General features: G+C 46.2%; 1 protein-coding gene across 3 annotated transcripts in view; it reads left to right on the top strand.

The window, feature by feature from the left end:
- The window catches only part of ADCY8 (adenylate cyclase 8), a gene marked incomplete at its 3' end in the record, with an annotated part of 230,432 nt that extends 212,815 nt beyond the window's left edge, over window positions 1-17,617 (top strand). For all 3 annotated transcript variants that reach the window (XM_081265990.1, XM_081265989.1, XM_081265991.1), the window contains 4 exons: window positions 6,187-6,333; window positions 12,794-12,886; window positions 14,057-14,171; window positions 17,130-17,617. In XM_081265990.1, the coding sequence (XP_081122116.1) occupies window positions 6,187-6,333; window positions 12,794-12,886; window positions 14,057-14,171; window positions 17,130-17,617 (843 nt within the window). The remainder of the gene's footprint in view (window positions 1-6,186; window positions 6,334-12,793; window positions 12,887-14,056; window positions 14,172-17,129) is intronic.
- Window positions 17,618-18,358: the final 741 nt, after the last annotated feature.

Here is an 18,358-nt window from a genome sequence, read left to right as displayed (position 1 = left end):
CTTAGGAGCTGAAGAATCATAGGTACAAAGGGACAAATATTGAAGGAGTTTATTCAAAGTACAATAAGGAGGTAAGAATTATTAGACCCATTTCATGAATGAAGAGATTGAGGCTCAGAGAAGGAAAAAACTTGCTTAGGGTCACAAAGCTAGCAAGTACTAAACTCAAATTCAAGCCCAAGTTGGGTTACACCAAAGCCCAAGTGTTCTTTCTCCTCTACCTCGCTGCCCTAGGAAGGCAGCAATGACACCAATGACTCACACCACCCAAACCCAGGGAGATGGACAGATCTTGCCTCTGCAGGCATCCTGTCCAAAGCTGTTCTAGCCATGTCACCAGAACAAAGGTTCAAGTGCGCCTGCTCCTCTGACGGGCAGGAAGTTTCTTGCAGGCAATGCCAGCTGGGGTTCCATGCCCGGGTATGTCATCAGTGTCAAGCAGGCTAGTGCTGAGTCCCAGGAAACCCACGGGCATTTTTTTAGAGCTGTGAACAGGACTCTGACAAGCTGTCCCAGGTGCTGGAGAGTTCACACAGTGCAAGTTCCATCTTTGCTACTAACTAGCTGTGTGACCTAACTTACCCCACCTCTCTGTCCATTTCCTCATCTAAGCAACCTTACTGAGCTGGTGTGAGAGCAAAATTGGGTGAGAACAATGCCTTGTGTGCCCAGTGCAGCTGGTGCCAGGAAGTCTCAGTGGAGAAAGGCTGTAGGTGTGAGAAGCAGTCTCGCCTCCTCCACTCAGCACCACTGTGGCCACCAGCGAGTGACAGGCCCTTCTGGACCCCATTTCCCTTGTCTGCAAAAGGAACATCACAGTGTTTTCCAACTTCACCCAGTGTGTGACAACACCCCCATGTATTACTAGGCACAGAGTGCTTAAATGGTACATGGCAGATGTGAAGAGCACGGTGTGGGTTGGCTGCTATTGTTTTTGAAAATGTGAGCCATCATTATTTTTTCTACTCCTTCCTAGTCACAGCCCCACCTCTTCCCCATTCTCCCATTCATTCAACATGTATTCATCAAGCACCAACTATGTGCCAGGTATAGACACTGGGTTAAAACTGAATAAAGCAGAAAAGGTCCTTGTTATTATGAAGCATGCATTGTCCCTGGGAGACAGGGACTAGAGCAAATAAATATCTAACATATGTCAGGTAGTGATACATTCTCTGAGAACAGAAAAAGTTGAGTAATGAACTCGATATTGAAAGGCATTTACATAGTCTGTTTGTGCACCAATAACAGAATACCTAGGGTCAAAATACCTAAGGTTGGGTCACTTACAAAGACAGGAATTCTTTCTCATAGTTGAGGAGGCTGGGCAAGTTCAGTAACTGGTGAGGTTCATTCTTCTCCCAAGATGGCACTTTGAACACTGTGTCCTCACATAGCAGAAGAGCAAGAGAGAAGGGTCACAGTCCCTCCAGTCCTTTCAGAGGGCCCTAATCCCCTCCATAAGGGCTCTGCCTTCATCACTTAGTCACCTTCTGAAAGCCCCACCTCCTAATGCTGTCACATTGGTGGTTAAGTTTCAACATATAAGTCTGGGGGATCCATTCAGACTATAGCAGGGGTCATGAAAGGTTACTCGAAGAATGGCACATCGAGGAGAGACCTGCATGCATGTGTCTCCCCTGCAGAGAGGTGGCTTAACTTGGTATAAGACATACAGGACTTGGAATTAGATAGGCCTGGATGGGTAAAGGGCAAGACAAGGGTTCCCTGAACTGAAAGGAGACTAAGCCTTCTCCTGGCATGGGGTGGGGTGGGCAGGGAAGCTCATGCATATGCTCAAAATCCTCCACCGGGTCCCATCTGTACATCCAGCCAACCAGGGGAAGAGGACAATAAAACAATAATAGTGTTTCTATATTCATCCACCCCTTCCCAGTTTACAAACTGATTTTATCTTCTTTAAGCTCAAAATAGCAAGAAACAGATGGAACACTCAAAGCAGTTAATTAGAGTGAGTTGAATAAAGAAACCACCTCTTGGTGTGGGCAAGTGGGCTGGAGCTCTTCCTGTGCCCCTCCAAGTCCATTTACCTTCTTCTCCCTGGTCTACTTGGGCCAGGAAGCAGGGACACAGACCTGCAAAGGCTATATCAATGACCTCACGCCCTCTGACACCCAGCTGAGAGTCGCCAATGTGGCTACTGGAATAGCAGGTCAGAGGAATAAGATGGAGACATAGTTCTGGATATTTATTCCCTTAAACCATGTGAGCCTGGCTATGTCCCTACACAGAAATTACAAGCTCCTCTGAAGACCATGGCCACGCTGCCTTCAATGCTAATTCCACTCCCTTCCTTTGGTCTCTTCTTGTCCCTATGAACCACGGGGAATGACAGCACTGGGCCACAGCCTTGGGCTCCTGAAGGACTTCTTAGGTTTCCCTAATTTCTTGATTCATCTTTCTAATCAGGCTCTTTGTAAACTAACCTCTCTTCAGTGACCGCTACTTGAATGTGCCACCTCTTTTCTACTGAGGCAATAGGGATAAGAATGAGATGATAATAACTCCTGGAGTGGGCTATGGTCGGAGCTGTCCCCACCTCCCAGACCCACAGGGACAACAGTAAAAGCGGGGACCAGGATCAGTGAGAGAGCCACTGTGGTCCATAATGTTTGAGAAGCAAATGGACCACTCAAGAAGAGCATTTCAGTGCAAGCAGGGCCAAAGGCAGAGCAGGAGTTGGCCCTTTCTTTCCACAGTGGAAGAACCAGAGGCCAGAGAATTCACTCAAGGTCATGGGCCCATGTCTGTAGGGGTGGTCCTCTCTCTTCCCACATTCCTGCCTTGACCCACCAAGGAAACTACCAGTAACGCCTTCTGCCCACTGGGGAAGTGCGAGGGAGAGAATTTCTACTCCTCATGCCCCACTTCACCTCATCTCACTGGGAAGAATGTGACTGAGGACAGCCACAGTCATTGGGCCCTGAGACATCAGTGGCCACTGTGCTAAAGGCCAAGAGTACTTCAGTCTGTCTTATCTTCCCAGCATTCGTTTGCACCTGAGCTTAACAACGTTTCTTCTCCCAAGTGGCAAGCCCAGTAGTACAGGTCCTCACTTCTTATCTCTGATCTCTCCACACCCCAACCCAACCCAGTTGGCTATCTCTGCTCTTTTGCACCAGGACTAGAGAAGGCAACTGTTCAGATTCATCTACACTTAAAGCTCAGGATGCATTGGTCATGAATTAGAAACACCATCTTTCCCAGACCTAGGGTATGATGGGTAGAGGAGGTAATGCAGGTGTGTAGAGTGGGGAAGGCCCTGCAATCCTCTAAACCTGCTCCTCTGCTACTAGCTGTGAGATCCAAACAACAGCTCCTCCATCTCCTTTGCTGATCTGTAAAGTAAGGATAATAATTGGCTACTTCACAGGGTTATTGCAAGGATGGAATTGCTAAATTCATGTGAAAGCATTTGTAAGCTTTAATGTTTCCCACAAAGGCCAAGGAGTTGTTAACTCAGCAAAAAGCTTTGCATATTTACGTTATCCCAGGTCCTGTGTAGGGTGTGCATTACACTGCAGACATCCAATAATATTAACTGCATTCAACGTACTATGATGAATGGCATGTGGTCTTTGCCCTCATGGATTTCACATTTGAAAGAAGAGATAGACATGAAGACAAAAATGCAGAGCGCAATAGGTACACTGCAGAGTTGCCCACGGCACTGCTACAGCATCAACTCAACCTCCTGACTCATCTGGGAGTCTGAAGATTTATGGAAGACGTGTTCTCTGCGCAGCTAGTGAGGAATTAGCCTGGTTAAGGAGGCTAAGTGCAGAGTTGGAAGGACATTTCCCACCACGGAAGAGGCAGAGGGAATTAAATCATTTAAGTGTGAAATAGAAACAGTATGTGTGTGTGTCCTTGTTTGACTTCTTCTAGAAGCAAACCTTGAAACCAGGAAGTTAGAGCAAGCAATTTACCCGTAGGTGGTCCCAGGAAACCCTGCTGTGGAAGAGAGTGGGAAGGAAAGCAACAACTGATAAATGATCCATTATTGGATCAGCTTCCTCTGTGGGCAACTGGAGCTTAATCCCGCAGGAGAATTCAGGGAAATAGTATAAAAGCTTACCTCAAAGTCACCTGGTCCCAGAAGAAAAAAAGGGGGGGGGGGGTAGGACACACCACCTCCCATCTGTCACTGGTTGAGAGCTGCTCCTGAGGGCCCCTAGTATCATGACACTTCTAGGCTGCTGCTGACGTGGGCAGAGTGTCCCCTGGTGGTCATTCAGAGAAAAGCACAGACAGTTGAAGCTTGGGCGAGAAGATGGCAGGCAGGTGCATGGGCACAGAAGCAGAAATGTCTTGGTGTTTCTGGGGCCCAAGATTGCAGGCAATGAGGATGAAGAGGTAGGTGGAAGTGAGGACATGAACATGTACCAAGCAACAGTGTTTAAGCCTTGTCCTGAGGGCAAGAGTGAGCCACTGAAGGGTTTTAAGAATGGGAGAAGCATGACAGTATCTTCAGAGGATCACTCCACTGCTATATAGCAGATGCTACTGAGGTCTGCAGTAGGTGACTGTCATATTAGTGGTCAAGGAAGGAACTGGAAAGGGTTTAACTTTTTAATTGTAGGAGGATTTTTTAAAAATTTTAGGAGACAAAAACAAACTTAGCGGGACTTGGTAATTTAATGAATGTGGGCCTGATGGATAAGGATTCAATGGTGACTCAGACTCCCTATCTGATGTTTGGCAATTCTGGTGCCTCTGGCAGAGTTACAGAATGAAGGAGCAGATGCAGGGATAGCAGGAGAGATGCGCTGGGTTGATAGCATTGTAAATTGAGGAGGGTGAGGAAAACCCAGCATGAGACATGGAAGTCCAAAGCCCCAGAATAATGGACCTGGAGATAGAAACTCAGAAACTGTCTTCACGTGGGTATTGGAAAGGCTGAGACCAGGTAAGTGTGTAAAATTTGAACCAGTCAGTGGATCAAGGACAGAACTGAAGCAACCATCAGCATTTAAAATGGAAGGAAGGCATAAAGCCATCTTTATAGGTATCAGGCATGAAAAAACAAAGGACTTCACTAAAGCATAGAGAGTCAAGAGAATAGAGGTCTTGGGTGACCCGTGTGCCAAGCTGCAAGCACCCAGGAAGCTATGAGCTAACATGTGTGCTGGTTTTTCCACTTGCACTGGCAGGCTGGCCTGTTCTCTATTCATTTTATTCCAGCCTGAGAGATGACAGAGAAAGCTAGTCTGCAAAGGCCAGAAGGAAGGATGAAGAGGGACTGGTTGACAGTCACAATGTCTGCATGTTCCAGGGTATGCTGGTCCTTCCCCTAGAAGACACACTTAGAGGATGAGCAGGAGCAGGGAGAGGAAGATAGGAGAAGAGATTTTTAAAGGAAAGGATTACCAAGGGAGTAAGTTATAAGAGGGTCAAGAGCTCAAGGATAAGCCTTGACCTTGGGCAAGAGAAGGAAAACATGCACTCTGGAGTTGAAGCAAAGGAGACGAAAATAAATAGGAATGTACACACGTGCTTAAGGGTTGGAGCAGAGGTGAGTCACTGCCCAGAGCACCAGTTTTCTCAAGAGGTAGGGGGTAAGAGTCCTACTGAGAGGAATAGAGTGGAGGGTAGGTTAGGAGACTGGTGGAAGTTGAGTCCACCATCAAGGAGAACAGAAAAAGGAGCTGACCAAGGACAAATGAACCGACAGTCAGAACTCAGAGCCCAGCTAAGGCTGAAGATGACTTCTCTTTGATAGTCCCAACCCATTGGTAATGATGCTCTGATTATGGAACAATGGATGATATGTTTGTGTGTCTCTCCAAAAGTCCTATATTGAAATGCTGATCTCCAAGGTGATGGTATTAGGAGGTGGGAGACTTTGAGAGCTGACTAAGCCATGAATGAGTAGCACCTTTATCAAAGAGGCCCCTGGAGAGCTGCCTTGAGGGTAGAAGTTGCCATCTATAAACCAGAAAGTGAGTTCTCACCAGATACTAAATCCAGAACTATAAAAAATAAACTCCTGTTCTTCATCAGCAGCCTAGTCTAAGGAACTCTGTTCCAGATGTTGACAATTATGTCTGGGTTCCGTGTTCTGTCCTCTCATGGGTCTCCTATGCACATGTGCACAGGTAGCATCTTGCAGAACCTGACCTCCCATGATCATTTCTGGCTTCCTCTGTGTGTCTCTCTGTCCAGGAGCTGTATTCTCAATCCTATGATGCTGTTGGGGTGATGTTTGCCTCCATCCCAGGATTCGCAGACTTTTACTCTCAGACTGAAATGAATAACCAGGGAGTGGAATGCCTGCGCTTGCTCAACGAGATCATTGCTGACTTTGATGAGGTAAATCTGAGCCTCAGAAATTTACAGTCACAAATGGGCATCATTGTTGTCATAGCCTTGTGTGAATTATCACCTTTGGTGGGTTTTCTTGCATTTAGAGAATTCTAGGCTGTATTATAAACACAGAGACCACGTATTGTCTGACTTAATTATCACAATGACAATTATGAGGTAGCTAATTAATGTTTGATGGATGCGTGCATTGGAGAATGTTGAAATCAAGCCAATTAACATCAACACTTCACATTCTGACCATTGTGTGTGTGTGTGTGTGTGTGTGTGTGTGTGTGTGTGTGTGAGAGATGAAAACACTTAAAATCAAACATTCCTTTCAACCCTAAAACCCTCCAATGTCTTCCCCAGGCCAGTTCCAGCTTCTTAGTGAGGCACAAGGCCTTGAACTTACTGTCCTTCTTAGCAACTTCCAAGTGTGCAATGCATTAAATTAACTATAGCTACTGAGGTGTGCAATAGCCCTCAAGAATTTATTGCTCTTAACCAAAGCAGTGTATCTACGGCCAATATCTCCCAGCTCCCACTCACTCTTGGCTGCTGGTAACCACCACTCCATGCTCCACTTCTATATGTGGCGTTTTTAGATTCCACATGTAAGTGAGATCAGGCAATGTTTGCCTTTCTGTGCTTGGCTTATTTCACTCAGCCTAATGTCCTCCAGGTCCATTTGGGCTGTTGCAATGGAGGGAATTTCCTTCTTTGGCAGCCGAAGAGTATCCTGATATATATATATATATATATATATATATATATATATATATATATATATATATATATATATATTTTTTTTTTTATATCATGCTTTCTTCTCCATTCACCCATCACTGGACACTGAGGTTGGTTCCACATCTTGGTTATTGACAATGTGCTGCAAGAGTGAAGATGTCTCAGTACCTTCTCAGGGCTCTCAGATCAGCCGGTCACCATTGGCAAGGCCTATGCCTGGCCACATCATTTCTGATCTGGACAACTAGAGACTAGTTATATAGCTCCACTTCCTCCCTCACCTCTGTCTCACCATCTGCAGCCACCAAAGGCAGAGCATTCTGCCACATCCTTTGAAGCCTAATTCCCTGGCTTGCCCACCCCAGGCTTTCCCCGGGTGGCTCCCTGTGCACAGACGTGCCTTCCTCCTTGCACTCAGTACAGGCCCTCTAGATTCTTCCCTGCTGAGCTCACTTTAATGCTGCTGCTGCTCTCTTGCTGGTAGGATTATCACAGGAATTTGGGATCCTGCAAAATTCTTTCTAGGCACAGAAGAAAGCTGAACATTGCTCCAGGCACATCCGGCAAGATTGTTTGCAATAAGCCAGCGCCAGCTCCTCACCCCACAGCCCCTTCCCGCTCCAAGGGCTATCAAAGTCCTCTCACACTTTGGTCCTCTGTTTTCATTTTTTTAAAGTGAAAGGGGGTGATGGACCCCACATTATGACCCTAGACATGTTCAGCCACAGATTAGGTAAATGTGCTCCCTGTGTATTAAATGAAATAACAAAGCCCCTTGCTGCCTCTAAATGGACTTCTGAGGAGGGGCTACCTGTGCCAGGACTTGGAAATGGCTCTGTGACAAGAAGTTCTAAGAAGAAAGCAGGGCCTGGTCTGTGCTCCCACAGAACCATGTTGGGTCAGCCCACGGCCAGCAGAAAGCTGAGGAAATGTAGTTGCATGGAGGCAGAGTTGGAGAGAGAGGTGGGTAGCTAAAAGCATCCAAGATCTTTGAGCTAAAATTTGAATGGTCAAAGGGCTGCTAAAAGATCAACCTTGAGGGCAAATTTGAGACACCCAAGGCTGAGTGAGAACCTATATTTTGAGCATAATTTGCACAGGCAGAAGAGTAGCTTCAAGTTAGCTCAAGAAACTCACATAATGAGCAAAGTTGCCTGAGCTGTGAATTGAGTCCCTACCCCCCCCCACACACACACACACACACCTCAAAGCAAATCACAAAAACCCTGCTCTCCTGGTCCCAGAAGAGCTCCTCTGAGCAGGAATTGACTGCCTTTTTTTGGCTCCTGATTAATATTGAGAGGATGCTGTAGCCAGACAGTCTCTAGAAATCCTACTTTGTCTGCTTGGTTTGTCCATCTGTCTGTCCACTTACAGGACATGAGACCCTAAGAATGTTACAACTTCAGAGTTGGAGAGCAAGAAGTTATATCTAAATACCTGTCAACAATTGGAAATAGAAGCCAAATGTGAGCCTTGGAGCTAGGGAGGTTCAGTGAGCCCTAGGTCTTCCACTCAGGGCAGTTTCACAGTTGAAGGACCTGCTCAGTCTTCCAGGGAAATAGCACTTGGTTCAATGTGCTGCTGTCACCGTCATGTAAGTCTTAATTTTTGATCAAAGGATCCATGTCTTCTTTTGCAAAAGACCCTCAAAATTATGTAGCTGGGAAAATAGGAAGGGAGACTTAAGGAGAACCACTCATGACATTTTATGTAAGTCTGAAAGTCTTGCATCATAAGGGACTCCTCTGTCCCAGGTAAACCAGGGTATCTTGACATCCATGGTGCAATTTCAAGCAGAATCATCCAAAGAGCCTCACTGGGAAAGCGACTTATATGGGAATCCTGGAGGAGATGAAAGAGTAGAATCAGCCATAGGAATACCTGTGGGGATGGTGCCAGGCAGAGGCAAAGGAGGCACAGATCCCTGAGGAGGGAATATGTCACAGCTTCCCATGGGTCTCTCTAACAATCAAATCTTGAAGTGGAGTTTGGAATGTGCCATGACTTATCCAATGATTTGGTAGAACACATCACAGAATTGCACCATTCAAGTTTCAGGTCTGGAAGAAAAATTCAAATCCACATTAGCTCCAGTCCTCAATATAGTGTGCAGGTGTCAATGACCTGTAGCAGAGTGCATCATGAGACACTAAAAGGCTTTGGAAGCAAGGATGATCTTGCCAACCTCATATCCCAGTGCCTGGAACATAGCATTCAATAATCATCTATGGAATGAGAAGTTGAATGGATGGGTCACCCATACTCCAGACTGTCCATTTTCTTCCTTTATCAAAGCAGTGCCTCTCAAACTTCAGTGTGTCAAAAACACCTGGAATATGTGTTAAGCCATGTCCAGAGTTTCTGAGTCAGTAGGTGTGGACAGAACCATGACTTTCTGTTTTTTACAAGTTTCTAAGTAATGCCATGGGACCACACTTTGAAAACCACTGCTTCAAGGCAAGGTGATAGGAAAGGAAAGCAGAACATTGGACCCAAGCTTCAAGGTGCAAAATGTAGCCCTGATTTCTCCTAGATGGATGAACTTTAAAAAGTTCCATCAACCCTGTTGCCTCAGTTTCCTTACATAAAATGGACATAAAATAATTACTGACTGGGGTAACGGGGCATATTATCCATACTAGGTGAAGGTTTGTTAAACCACACTGAGGGGAGAGGCCATCCAATATCACCTAATGTTCCCAAGGAATAATAGCAGTCACCAATGCATCCAAGGCCCTTAGATTTGGGTACAAAGAAACACACCACCTTGACCCCAGCCTCAAACATTTTACTGTCACTTGGGCTGCCATCCCTCATAAAGTGACAAAAGATGGCTAAGGGTATGAGGTGGGGCAGCTAGGAAGCTTTTCACAGGAACAGCCAGGCACAAGTGCAGGCTTCAAGTTGACCAAATTTTATAGAAGCATGGAGGTCAGCCAACCATCGTAAGGTCAGGGAATCATTGAAATTTAGAAATTCTTGATTCAGAAATTTTTCTCAATATAAAATGAGTGCATGGGATAGAACAGCAAGTGGTTTAACTCAAATATGCCATTCCAGACTCTCCAGTCTGCCTCTTCTCTGCCTCCTGACCACCTTCAAACACACACTCAAACACACATGTACATACAAACATGCACATACACACCACACACTTGTGCATGTGTTTATATGCCCACACAAAGATGCACACATGTCAATACATGCACATAGGTAACCTGCCTGCATACCGTGCACATATGTGTGCACATCCACACACAAACACACACACAAGTTGACATTGCTGTACAAAAAATATCTATGCACACTACACACATACGTGTGTGAACATGCATGCCCATACACCAGAATGCCCACATTGACATGTACACAAGCACCATGCACATATGCATATGTCTTCAAACACATTTGCACATGTACTTACACACACACACACACACACACACAAATCTACAACCTGCACTCACAAATGTCATTAGAAGCTATTTCTTAAGCCACTAAACACAAAGCACTATTTAGTTTATCACAAGTAGTCTCTCCAAATATTCATATGTGTGTCTCCGTCTCTAACCCAAGCCATCATTATCTTCTGCTTTGATACTGCAATAGGTCACCCTATGTTTCCTCTCCCCTGCAGCATCCAGGATGACCTTTCCAAAATGCAAATCCAACCTAGTCTCTTCCTACTTATGTCCTCTCAGTGCTTGCCACTGCTGTTTTCCTGAAAGCCTGTGTCTTCGATATTTTCAGTGTATCCTACAGGCCCTTGTGTGCTCTGGCCCCATTGCCTCTCCCAGCTCCTAATCTTCAGCTCACAACCAGGTTTACGACTCTGCAGCCATATTGGCCTCTGTGTATTTCTTTGAAGCCACTATGCATCTCTCCCAACTCTGGGCTTTTTTCATGCTCTCTCCTCAGTCTGCATGCTCCCTCAACAATTCTGTGCCCCCAGTCTCCCAACACACAGATTCATACACAAATTGTAGGAAACCCCTTCTCAAGCCTAAGAACTGAAGTTGTAAAGCAGCTGCCTTCCCAGATTCACCAGATTGGATCAAAATAGTCTATACTTCTCATGCCTACAACCTGTACATTTCCATCGTAAACATAATTAAATTTGAGCTAGTGTGTGATTATTAATTTTTGACATCTGGCCTTACCTGGGCTGTTAGCTCTGTGATGGCCAGGACCTCATATAAATTGTTTCTCAGACATTTAGGAGCTCTATGAATAGTAGCTGTATTCGTTTCCTGTTACTGCTGTAACAAATTACCATCAATTTATTGGCTTAAAACAACAGAAATTTATTAAAGCAATCACAGGTCTGTATTCCCTCTGGAGGCTCCAGGGAGAAACCACTTCTTTGTCTTCTCCAGCATCTAGAAGCCACCTGCATTCCCTGGCTTATTGCCTCTTTCTCCATCTGCAAAGCTAGCAATCATGTCACTCTGACTTCTGCTTCCATATAATGTCCTTCTCTATCTCTCCTGATTCCCAGTTTCTCCTATGAGGAACATTGTGATTAGATTTCCCAAAACTAATCATACCTGCAAAATCCCTTTAACCAAGAGAAATAAGAGAGTGTGCTTTCCAGGGATTAGGACATAGAGGTCTTAGAAGCTAGGTCAGGAGGCAGTATCCTGCCTCCATCATTACTAAATAAGAGACCAAGGTTTCCCCTCCTTAGCATGAAAATCTCAACTGCAGGTAAAGATGGAGGAAATGCTGAGGATGGCCACCATTCTTTAATTTAGCCATTCATTCACTCATTCTTCCCTCAACACCCTCAGCTCTGTCTATACATGCCCCTGGAGTCCTGCATTCCAGTGAGGAGAGAGGGACATGATGACAAACAAGCTAAAGCAGGCATAAGTGCTAAGAAGAGAAGACAAAACAGGAGAGTAAGAGTGTGCAGAAGGGAGAGGGTGCCGCGTTCAACTGCGGTTAGAGTGGTCAGCCAGACTACGCTGGCAAGATGGGGTGGAGGGAAGACCTGGAGGTGAGGAGGGAGCCACAGGTGGTCTGAGGGAGAGTCGTCTCAGGAACAGCAGATGCAAACCTCCTGAAGCAGAAATGGGCCTGGCGTCTTCCAGGACTAGGAAGGAGGTCAGTGTGGCTGGAATAAAGTGAACAACGAGAACAACAGGGAGGGGTCAGGCTGTGACAAACTTTGCAGATTGCAGTGAAGACACCTTGACCTGACAAAGCTGGAAGCCATTGGAGGGTTCTGTATAAAGCAGGGACACGTTCTAACTCACTTATAAACAGGATCATTGTGGCCACCACTCTGGGAGAGAGGAGGAAGAGCAGGCAGGCTCTGCATAGCCCAGCTGGGATCCAGCAGGGGCTTAGACCAGGATGCAAGCAGGGAGGTGCTAAGGAGGTTCTAAGCACATGGTGAAAAAAGAACCAATGAGATTTGTTGAGAATTTGGGGACAGTCTTGGTGACCTCCTTGAGCTAATCAAACAGCCTGATTTATTTCAAAGATTCTTGGAAACACACCTACTCCTTCTAGGGTGTCTGGTCCCACCATCTAGGTTCCTGGCACTTAGCAGGTGCACAGTCACTGGCTGACTGCGAGACCTTCAGAGAGGCAAGGATCCCCAGTATGAGAGCTAGACTTTTCTTCATGTGAGCTAGGGGCTCATTTTCAGGAACCGCAGCCTGGGGGAAGAGTAAGCACCAGACTAACACCATTGCCTGATCGGTTTCAGCTGCTTGGTGAGGACCGGTTTCAAGACATTGAAAAGATCAAGACCATTGGCAGCACCTACATGGCAGTGTCAGGCCTGTCACCAGAAAAACAGGTAAAGGACTCGGGGCCCAGCACAGCCTTTACAGGGGCCTTGCTATTGCCATGTCACTGAAGGTGGTGACACCCCATCACTAGGAGGCTTGGGAGCGGGGTTATGAAAACTGTGGTTTGCAGGGACTCAGGCAGGGCCACTCTACTGGATAAAGTAATGCTGCTATGCTGAGTGACCTCCAGGCTTCCCTCTAAACTTCACTTTTCCCTTGAACAAAAATCAGGGCCTGCCAGGTGCAGTGGTGCACACCTGTAATCCCAGCATCGCGGGAGGCTGAGGCAGGAGGATGATGAGTTCAAAGCCAGCCTCAGCAACAGAGAGGCACTAAGCAACTCAGTGAGACCCTGTCTCTAAATAAAATACAAAATAGGGCTGGGATGTGGCTCAGTGTTCGAGTGCCCCTGAGTTCAATCCCTGGTACCAAAAAACAAAAACAGGGCCTAGAGATACCCCTAATGCTAGTACCTGTTTCTTGTTCTTATTTTCATTTTCTCCTTCCAAAGTTGTATGAAATAATTATAGCTCCTGAATTTTGACATATTAACCATGTGCCAAGCACTTAGTGTTAAATGGGGACACTAATGTCTGCCTTTCAGGGCTAATGGATGAATTACCTGGGCTACTGCCATGCTCCCCATACAAAGCCTTGCACCTAGTAAGTCTTCAACAAATGTTAAATGAATATGAGTCTATTGCTGGGGGAGATGGAGTCCTCATTAAATTCCTTCCATCCTTCCTGCATTTTTTTTCCAACTAAAAGAATTCCAAGAGTGACTCTCTGGGAAGAAACCCACATGGTACATATTTGTGGAACACAATAGCAGAGGTCAGGAAACTCATGCCCACAGGCCAAATCTGGCCCACCACTTACCGTAGTCAATAAAGTTTTATTGGAACATAACCATGTCGAGTCATTTACATTTTATCTTTTTCTCCTTTCAAATACAACAAAGACCATATAGTCTGCAAAACCCAAAATATTTTCTATGTAATGAGCCACATGTGCTGCACCCTTAAGTGAGTCTCCTGTGATCCATGCTTCTGGAAGAGTGCACAGGCACATGATTATTTTCTTCTCAGGGACATGTGGGTAGGGCTAGGGCAGAAAGCCCTGCTGCAGAAACAGTAGCAGTCATCACACTGAATGAGCCCTTCTCATGTTTGCTCCAGCAATGTGAAGACAAGTGGGGGCACCTGTGTGCCCTGGCCGACTTCTCCCTCGCCCTGACGGAAAGCATACAGGAGATCAACAAGCATTCGTTCAACAATTTTGAACTCCGGATCGGTGAGTCGCAGCTAAAAGCAGGGGCTTCAGAAAACTGCTTCCTCACTCGCTCTGTCAGAAACTTCCACCCCTTGGGTCTCAAACCAGGGAAATTTTTTCCGGCAAAATTCAGTAGGCTTAGTGTGACCCTGACAAGGACAGGCGCAGGGTCAGCTCAGGCCTTTCTGAGGTTCCTCTCACTCAAGATGTTATAAAAAAGGGAAGGATACTGGCCTGAGCGCAGAAATACAATAGGGCTGGTCTTTGGCAAATCCTAGACGATGGTTTCAATCTGGTTCCACCCACCATGCAAGGTCCTGCTTGTAGAGGTAGCTAACCACCTAAGAATAATTCCAGTCTGACTTCTGGTTGTTTGATACTGGTGGTCCCTGGGTTGTTCTCAGCTCTCCTGGATAATAACTTCAGGTGAAAGCAGGACTCTACTCCCAAGGGTACCTGATCCTGTACTGAGCCAGAGTCAGGCAGAGAGTCCTACAGCACATTGCCCAGCCTTGAAGCTCACCCTCCTTCAGGCTTGGGGACAGGCTTGTGCAAAATAGCAATAAAAAACAACAAGCATTGGTCTGGGGTTGTGGCTCAGTGGTAGAGCGCTTGCCTAGCATGTGTGAGGCACTGGGTTCCAACCTCAGCACCACATATGAGTAAACAAAATAAAGGTATTGGGTCCACCTACAACTAAAAATATTTTTTAAAAAAAAACAATCCTTGCAATTGAATAATAATCCTTTATGATTTGTTACTTTGCCAGTTACTTCTGCATCACTACGGAACTTCCAGGGGTCTTCAATGCCAGTTTGAAAGCCCCTCCTCTAGTCCCCATTCCCACTTCATAGCTGAGTCAACTCAGAAAAGGGGAGTGACTAGCCTAACATCACACAGCCCAGTAGTCATTCCAGCAGCGGCTCCCAGACCTCTCGACTCTGAGATGAGTGACTCCTGGCTGGCAGGGTAGGCAGCTGTAGACCCCGACCACCGTCCCACACGGTAGATGTCCATTTTACTTCATGTGTTTTCCTTTAGCAGCTCTCAAAGAAAAGATATCCAGAAATGCCCATTTCTAAGGAATGTCATGTGCCTTTGTTCTGTGGAACAAAAAGAAGTTATATTTATGTTTTTGGTTTACGGAGGGGTTGGTCAGGCCTGTTCCCACAGATTCCATCAACCCTGCATGTCTGTTCTGAAATCAACTACAAAATTGAACCAGGAATAAAAAGAGAACTTTAGTCCTGAACAGAGAGATAGTCTAGTAAATTCCAAAGACATTGACTGAACTAGGAGCAACCTTGGCATGATATATTAAACTGCTGTACAGTTACATTGATCTCAGAGGTTTGAAAATTAATTTCCCAGCTGATCGAGCATCTCAGTATGTGTTTCAGAACTGCAGTAGCCAACTCTATGACCTTGGGCAAGACGTTCTCACCCTCTGAGTCTCAGTTTCCTCCTGTGTAAGCTGGATGCTACACTCACACTCTGCCTGTCAGCTCATAAGTCATATGGAAGTCGGATGGGTTGATGGCTCTGAATGTGCCCTGCAAAATTTAGAGCTAATGATCATTGTGATTCACATGCATTCTACAGTCTGCTTTTCAAATTTGCAGTCACTTTTATGGTGTGTGTATGTGTGTGTGCGTATGTGTGTGTGTGTGTGTGTGTGTGTGTGTGTGTGTGTGTTAAAATTTAGAGCTAATGATCATTGTGATTCACATACATTCTACTGTCTGCTTTTCAAATTTGCAGTCACTTTTATGGTGCGGGTGCCTCTGCCTGGGAGAACCCACCCAGATAGTTGTCTGACTGATCACATCACTTCCTTCAAATCTCTGCTCAAAAAGGTCTTAGCTCATGGTCCTTACTCCTGAGTGTACCCCCACTTTCTCTATCCCTGTACCCTGATTGATTTTGCTGACATTGTATTATTTCCTCTCTCCCCAGTAGAAGGTGAACTCCATGAGGGCCAGGACTTTATCTCTTTTCTTGCCTGCCATATCCCCAGTGCCTGGAACAGTACCTGGCACATAGTAGGTGCCTACTCAGTGTGTACACATGCCCACTTACATGTTTAGTGAATTGCTGTCGTTTCTAGAAGTGAAGTCTAGGTTTCCCAAAGGAGGCGGCTCCCTTTGCCAAATAGGATTAGGGGGAAGTAGAATCCAAGCAGAGAGAAAGTCAGGACCAAGGCACAAAGGTGGTAAGCAGCAGGTGGTAGGTGGGTAGGTGACTGGCACGGAACCAGCAGAGCAGTATGGACGTGGAGCAGGGGCAAGGGAGAGGGTAGGGGAGAATGTGGCTCGGGAGTTAAGCAAAAGGTAAACCAGAGAAGTCCTGGATCTCAGGGAGCTTCAGCTTTATCCTGCAGGTCAAAGGAGCCCTGGCAGATGTATAGGAGGGTGGTAACTTGGTCACATGTGTGCATCAGGCCCTTCCCCTTCTGTGAAAGTGTGGAGGGTGGAGCGAGAGGACAAGGGAGGAGACAGAGAAGCAGTGAGGAAGCCTTCACCATGGACTGATGGAGGGTGTTGGAAGAGCTGCACGAGGGACAGAGGAGGGAAAGCTCTGCCCGGCTCTCAGAGCACCGTGTGGGCAAAAGCAGGAGATCCCGGGCCCTGACTCCTGCTCAGCGTTTCCTCATCGCACAGGCCTAGACAAGTCAGTGTGTGGGAGAACAGCAGTTCTGCTGTGTCGAGCAAGCACTGGTTGGAGGCCCTGTGCCCAGGGCTTTGCTTCTGATATCTTGTTGACACTTCCTTTCATTATTTCCATTTTACAGATGGGAAAAGTGAGGTCCAACTAGGTTAAGTAGCTGACCTACATCACTCATCTCCTAAGTGACTTAGGCAGGATCTGGACTCTGCAATTCATCCTCAGAGACACATTTGATGGCCTCCCCAGGTAGGGTCCAAACCCCATCTGTCCCTCTTTTCTCCCTCATCTCTCGCTCCTTCGGTTCATTCACAGGCATCAGCCATGGCTCAGTGGTAGCTGGAGTGATTGGCGCCAAGAAACCACAGTATGACATTTGGGGCAAAACCGTGAACCTGGCGAGCCGAATGGACAGCACGGGGGTGAGTGGCCGGATCCAAGTCCCAGAGGAGACCTATCTCATCCTGAAGGACCAGGGCTTTGCCTTTGACTACCGAGGGGAGATCTACGTGAAGGGCATCAGTGAGCAGGAAGGGAAAATCAAAACGTACTTTCTCCTGGGAAGAGTCCAACCCAACCCGTTCATCTTGCCCCCGAGAAGACTGCCCGGGCAGTACTCCTTGGCCGCAGTGGTCCTGGGCCTGGTCCAGTCCCTCAACAGGCAGAGGCAGAAGCAGCTGCTCAACGAGAACAACAACACAGGGATCATCAAGGGCCATTACAACCGGCGGACTTTGCTGAGCCCCAGTGGGCCGGAGCCTGGAGCCCAAGCCGAAGGCACCGACAAATCCGATTTGCCATGAAAACATTTTCTTTGTGGTTTTTTTTTTTTTTTGTATTTCTTTTATATATAAAATAAATATACTAATAAAAAGGTTTAATTTTTTTTAGAACAAGGATGGTTTCATTGGTCTTTTTGAATGCACCAGGTCAAACACACAATTTGAAGTTCTCGTCAATCGCATGTGTTAATCACCTCTTACATACAGAGTTTATTGAGAACCAAAGATAATTACTTTCTGGCTTTGAGAAGTTTGCAACCAATTGGAAAGAGGAACTTGTAAACAGGCCCAATGCAGACAGTCAATACAGCGGCCATTTTTGGAGCACTTGTCACATGCTGGGTCAGCTGCCAAATTCCCTACCTAAAGACCTCATGTGGTCCTCCCTGCAGGCAGCAACTGTTGAGCATCCACAATGCCCCCACATGCCAGAGAAGTAATGGCAGAAGTGTTTCCCCCAACAGCTAACCTGCAGGCAGGGTGATAACAGATAATATTTTGATAAACCAGTGCATAAATAATCTACTTCCAGACAGGGGTAGATGCAATGAAGAAAACTAAGTAGGGTGATTGAATAAAGAATTGGAGGGAAGGGTGCTGATTTAATTGGAGTCAGCAGGGAAGGTTTCTTTAAAGACTGGCCCTAAAAAAAAAATGAGACAGTAGCAACCAGAAGGAAAATGATTCAGGTAAAGGAAGCACATGAGAACACCCTAGAGTGAGATCAAGCCCCACACATTAGAGGAACAGTTGAAGTCAACT

Source organism: Spermophilus citellus, assembly GCF_964194105.1.
Source record: "Spermophilus citellus genome assembly, chromosome: 14".
In the NCBI taxonomy this organism is placed as follows: domain Eukaryota; kingdom Metazoa; phylum Chordata; class Mammalia; order Rodentia; family Sciuridae; genus Spermophilus; species Spermophilus citellus.
This window is presented reverse-complemented; position numbering and strand designations above follow the sequence as displayed.